Below are 6,151 nucleotides of genomic sequence, written 5' to 3'. Positions count from 1 at the left end.
ATCATCTTCTCATAAATCACACAATGAACATTTCATTGTCATTGATTTTTGGGATTATATGATGCCTTAGTAATAAATTTCAAAATCTTGTGATTTTTAGTATGTAGATCCATTAGATGGTGTAGATCATATTTATCAATTTAAATTTTGATTTCAAAATATTGATTCATTAAAAAATGGGTGCTTGAAACATGTAGATACACCGGGTGCGGGGAATTATTTCACAAACCAGCTATTGCTTGGTCGATTACGTACGTAACACGTGATGAAAGTGTATGCTAGAAAAATTATATTATACTCTAACATTATATTGCGCATACAGTAATGAATCAAGTAAATTATATTTTAAATAAACTAAAATATATGTTTCTAAACTTATGTATATAGAATCCGGCTATAATGCTATTGATAGCACCAAACACTTAGGGCGTGTTTGATTCGCTTCTTTTTCATCATGGAATCAGAATCGGAATGGATGAATACGTTTGTGGGTGTTTGGTAAGCAGGAGTCCCATTCTAATTTCGATTCCCGAGTTGAATGGGAATCCTCCGATCACCCCTTTTCTCAATCCGACCTAGGAGGTCGGATTGGAAGTTGAATCCGGACGGAATGGATATTTATTTGGATTAAATTTATTTTTTCAACTTTTTTAATTAAAATATGAGTTAAAATTTAAAAATTAAATATATAATTTTAAATTTTAATTTAACTAAAAGTTAAAATTTAATCAAGTATTTCAAATTTAACTTATAAATTTGAATTTAAATTAAATTTTAATTTATATAAAGTTTATTCAAATTTTATTTCAAACTTAAATTAAATTTATGGATTCAAATTAAAATTTAAATTGTAATTTTAAGTTTGAATTTGAATAAATAAAAATTTAGTTTCATATTTTGAATTATCCACTCAACTTCAAAGTTTAATTTTTTTTAAAAAAAAAATATATTTAAAATTTTGACATTATTTCAAAATTTTGATGTAAATTTTTAATATTTAATTTTTAATTTGAATTTAAATTAATATATTATAAAGATAATATTAGTATATTAATTTGATTACGTTTTTTATATCCACTTGAACCAAACACCAACAATTAAAATGATTTATTCCGATTCCAAATTAGGTAATGAACCAAACGGAATTAGGAAATGAGTCATTCCGATTCCGATTCCAGCTTATTTTGATTCCAATTCCGATTCCGACTCCGACTTCGAACCAAACACGCCCTTAATGTGTTACCAAGTTTTCTGCCATTAGATCTACTCTTTTGACTATTTTCATCTGTTAGATCATACTATTTAACCAACCACCTACTCAACTCTAGAGAATCGCTATCATCCTAGCCGCACATTCCTTCATCCACGGGTTGAAAATCTAATAGCACTAATGACTTGGTACCATTAATAGTATTCTAACCTAGTTCTCTCTATATATATATATATAGTAGGACTGCTATGTTATTAAGAGTACAGCAGTACTTATACTCCTAACTTTCTAACTATCTATCAATTTTGATGATTAATGATTAGGATGAGAGAGAGAAAAGAAATTATAGAGAAATTCAAAAAAAAGAAAAATTTAAAGAGAAGAAAAAATAAGACACCCAATTTCTTCCTAATTTCTCTTTTCTCTCACCCCAACTATCTATCACAGAGAAGAGAAATTGATGAATGGTTAGGAAACTAATTAGGAGCACAAGAACTGTTGTGCCGTTAATAGCATAGTAGCCCTACTATCTCTATACATATCTATATATTCTTCCGCACAAACTTTTTTTTTATTAAAGAAAAACTTCAAATAGGTTGTGTAATTATCGCATTTTTACTTTAATATCTTATAGTTTAAAGTGTATCATTTTAGTATCTTGTGGTTTTGTTTTTATCTTTCTGTGACCTACTCCATTTGCTTTTTCGTTAAACCAATAATAAAGTTAAAACCACAAGATATTAAAATAAAAAATTGGTAAAACCGATTGTTCTAGCGCAAGTGGCAAAATACTTGGTGACTGATATCCGAGATTCCAAGTTCCAATCCTAATTGATTCACATAAAAAAAGGGTTTACGGATAGCATGCTATTTTTCTTTCTAAAAAAAAATTCGATTCGGTGAACCATAGAAGGATTATCTGAAGCTTTAAAGCAGAAGTTTTTTTTTTTTTTAGATAAAAGCGGAAGTTAACATAAGATCTATACACTAAACCACAGAATATTAAAATAAAAAAGTACTAAACCAATGAGGATATCTAAAGTTTTCCTTTTGTTTTTTTGTTCCTTTTCTCCCAATTGAGAGCTAGGTCTCTCTCTCTCTCTCTCTCTCTCTCTCTCTCTCTCTCTCTCTCTCTCTCTCTCACATACACACACACGCACACGCACACGCACACACAATCCTTTTTAACTTTCCATCATTTGTATGAAACTCATACAATATAACTATCCTTTCTTAGTTTTTTTTTTTTTTTCCATTTTACTCTAATTGATCAATTTTGGCTAGCTATAAATAGGAGAATTTTGTTAAAAAAAACAAGGTTGTATAGGGGAGATATTAGCAAAAGAGAATCCCCAAGGAAAAAAAAAAAAAAACTAAGAAAGGATAGTTATATTGTATGATTAATTACATAATTAACTTAAGCTCCTAGGCAAACCCCTCAACAAAATCTTAGGGGGTCTTCGATTTATCGAAAACTATCTAGTTTTCTGTCTGAAAAAGTATTTTCTGTTCGTTTGGTTTTTAGAAAAAATAGTGCTGTTCGTGACTTCCTTAATCGTCTCGAGCTGCGGCGACCACGGCCGCTCCCTGGCCAACCCGACCAGCTGCGCGTAGTGCTTCTGCAGCTCCGGCGTGCTGCACAGAGGTGTCGCTGCTGCTGCCGTCTCATGCCGACGATCGCTTCCTTCTTGTCCGCCTGCGGTGATGACTCTCGCGATAAACTCCGGCACCACCTTGATCGCCATCCTGCCGTCGTGCCCCCTCACGTACTCGAACGGCCTGCACTGCGCTCCCGCGAACTCGACGGGCAGGCCGGCGGGCGACAGCGACGCGAGGGACGCGACGGTGACGACGGCCGACGGCGGTCGGAGGCGGTCGAGCGGGAGGACGAAGTAGGTGTGGCCCGGGAGGAGCGCGTCGTCGAAGGAGAGGATGGGGAAGGGGCGGCCGACATAGAATGCATCGGCGCGGCAGAGCACGCGGTCGGGGAACTCGAACATGAGCTCCCCGGCTAGGAGCGGCCGATCCCGCGGGGGCAACAGCGACTCTGACGCGCCGCCGCTGCCCCAGAAAACCAATTTTACAGTGCCGGAGTGCGAGCGCGGAGCGAAGCACGGGGCGAGTCCGTTGCCCATGTAATGGAGGAGGAGGAGGAGGAAGTAAAAGTTGAACTTTTGATGCGCTTATATATATCTATGTATATGCTTATATATATATATATATATATATATATATATATATATATATATATTCAGTTAGAGATCGAAATCCTTTTGGGTTATTACCGTTGGAACAATTATCTGTGGAATATGAAGTGTTCAACTTTGATGATGGTGGTAACCCGTGTGTATGGTCGGTGGTCAGACCTTTGTACTGGGGAGTAGATGAGTTGGTCAACGGTCAATTTGGAGAGGGGGTGGAGGAGATTATTTTGAGTGCGTGAACTAGAATTATTTGACGGTGTTGCAAATAAAATGAGAAAAAGATATAATACGAGAAAAAGATATAATACGTTGGATACGAAAATACCAAAAAAAATCTAAAATTACATCTTCAGGACGAAGACGGAGTATAAATTTTATTTTAATTATAATCTAAGCAGAGTATGATGAGATAATGCCTCTCTTATAAAACTTTAATTTTAAAATTACATCTCGTAATTTATCTTTTTCATCTATCACACGAATCAATAGAATAAAAGATATAATTTAGTTACAATATTAAATATCTCTCGACTCTCTACATATTAAATGTTTCATATATTACAATAATTTAGTTACAATATATTTTTTGCCCTTTCACTGAAAAATCAAAACAGTATATTTGTATGTACTTTCGTTCTAATCTATCTATTACTATATACTAAAGTAGAACCATTAATAAACCCTATGTGAGAAGCTGACACGTGGCGCTCTATATGCTTGCCACGTGTCAAGCTTAAATATAAGATCTAATGACAAAAAATTAATATCTTTTATTTTGTTTTACTATTGATTTTAACTATACTTTTTAATGTTTACTGTAATTATAAATTCATATATTACTCTAATTGATTTGAAAGTATAAACTGTGCTTAATCTCATTCGTGTGCATACAATAAAAGGATGACAGTGAAAATTCTAAGTTTTTATATATCTACAACCACAAATTCTATTATATTTCTTTTTTTTGAAACAACGTACTTCTACCTTTCAATATCCTCACTGTCATCCCTTTTTTTTTAATGCTTTACTTTTAATGTCTTCACTGTCATCCCTTTATTATACAAGATAAAATTTTGTAATTGTAAATTCTCGATTCTTTTAATGTCCTCATTGCACTCAAAATTTAAAAAAGGAGAAAGGTTTTTACGGAGATAGGAAAAAATGATTATAAAAATACAGGTCTTTAAAAGTTGGTTAGTAAAGTTTATTAATTGATTCATTATTAAATAAGGATTTATTTCTATTTATAAAAAGAAGAGTACGCATTATAGGCGTGGCGCTTAAGAAAGCGTTGAATTATAGGCATTTAAAGAGTTTATAGGGTTGTATTAATATCCACTGAAACTTTATTTTAAAGGAAGTAACATCCATTAAAAATTATTATATCATTTTCTATAATTAAAAAACAGTAATCTAGAATATAAATTCGAACTGTGCACCGTTCGTATATCTCGCGGTGCACAGTCGAAGAGTGTATCCCAAGTAATTCCCAAGATGATTATAAAAATACAGGTCTTTAAAAGTTGGTTAGTAAAGTTTATTAATTGATTCATCATTAAATAAGAGTTTATTTCAATTTATAAAAAGAAGAGTGCGCATTATAGACGTGAGCGGTTAAGAAAACGTTACATTATAGGCACTTAAAGAGTTTATAGGGTAGTTATATTAATATCCACTGAAACTTTATTTTAGAGAAAGTAATATCCACTAAAAAATTATTATATCATTTTCTATAATTAAAAAACAGTAATCTAGAATATAAATTCGAACTGTGCACCGTTCGTATATCTCGCGGTGCACAGTCGAAGAGTGTATCCCAAGTAATTCCCAAGATGATTATAAAAATACAGGTCTTTAAAAGTTGGTTAGTAAAGTTTATTAATTGATTCATCATTAAATAAGAGTTTATTTCAATTTATAAAAAGAAGAGTGCGCATTATAGACGTGAGCGGTTAAGAAAACGTTACATTATAGGCACTTAAAGAGTTTATAGGGTAGTTATATTAATATCCACTGAAACTTTATTTTAGAGAAAGTAATATCCACTAAAAAATTATTATATCATTTTCTATAATTAAAAAACAGTAATCTAGAATATAAATTCGAACTGTGCACCGTTCGTATATCTCGCGGTGCACAGTCGAAGAGTGTATCCCAAGTAATTCCCAAGATGATTATAAAAATACAGGTCTTTAAAAGTTGGTTAGTAAAGTTTATTAATTGATTCATCATTAAATAAGAGTTTATTTCAATTTATAAAAAGAAGAGTGCGCATTATAGACGTGAGCGGTTAAGAAAACGTTACATTATAGGCACTTAAAGAGTTTATAGGGTAGTTATATTAATATTCACTGAAACTTTATTTTAGAGAAAGTAATATCCACTAAAAATTATTATATCATTTTCTATAATTAAAAAACAGTAATCTAGAATATAAATTCGAACTGTGCACCGTTCGTATATCTCGCGGTGCACAGTCGAAGAGTGTATCCCAAGTAATTCCCAAGATGATTATAAAAATACAGGTCTTTAAAAGTTGGTTAGTAAAGTTTATTAATTGATTCATCATTAAATAAGAGTTTATTTCAATTTATAAAAAGAAGAGTGCGCATTATAGACGTGAGCGGTTAAGAAAACGTTACATTATAGGCACTTAAAGAGTTTATAGGGTAGTTATATTAATATTCACTGAAACTTTATTTTAGAGAAAGTAATATCCACTAAAAATTATTATATC

The 6,151-nt window shown here is 32.2% G+C and overlaps 1 protein-coding gene across 1 annotated transcript; it reads right to left on the bottom strand.

Moving 5' to 3' along the window:
• LOC109724466 lies at window positions 2,625–3,345 on the bottom strand. Its single transcript, XM_020253304.1, has one exon. The coding sequence runs from the start codon at window positions 3,343–3,345 to the stop codon at window positions 2,686–2,688; it is 660 nt and encodes a 219-aa protein (XP_020108893.1). The 3' UTR covers window positions 2,625–2,685.

Source organism: Ananas comosus, linkage group 18, assembly GCF_001540865.1.
Source record: "Ananas comosus cultivar F153 linkage group 18, ASM154086v1, whole genome shotgun sequence".
Classification (NCBI taxonomy): domain Eukaryota; kingdom Viridiplantae; phylum Streptophyta; class Magnoliopsida; order Poales; family Bromeliaceae; genus Ananas; species Ananas comosus.
Note: the sequence above shows the minus strand (reverse complement) of the source record. Positions and strands in the feature narration are given on the sequence as shown.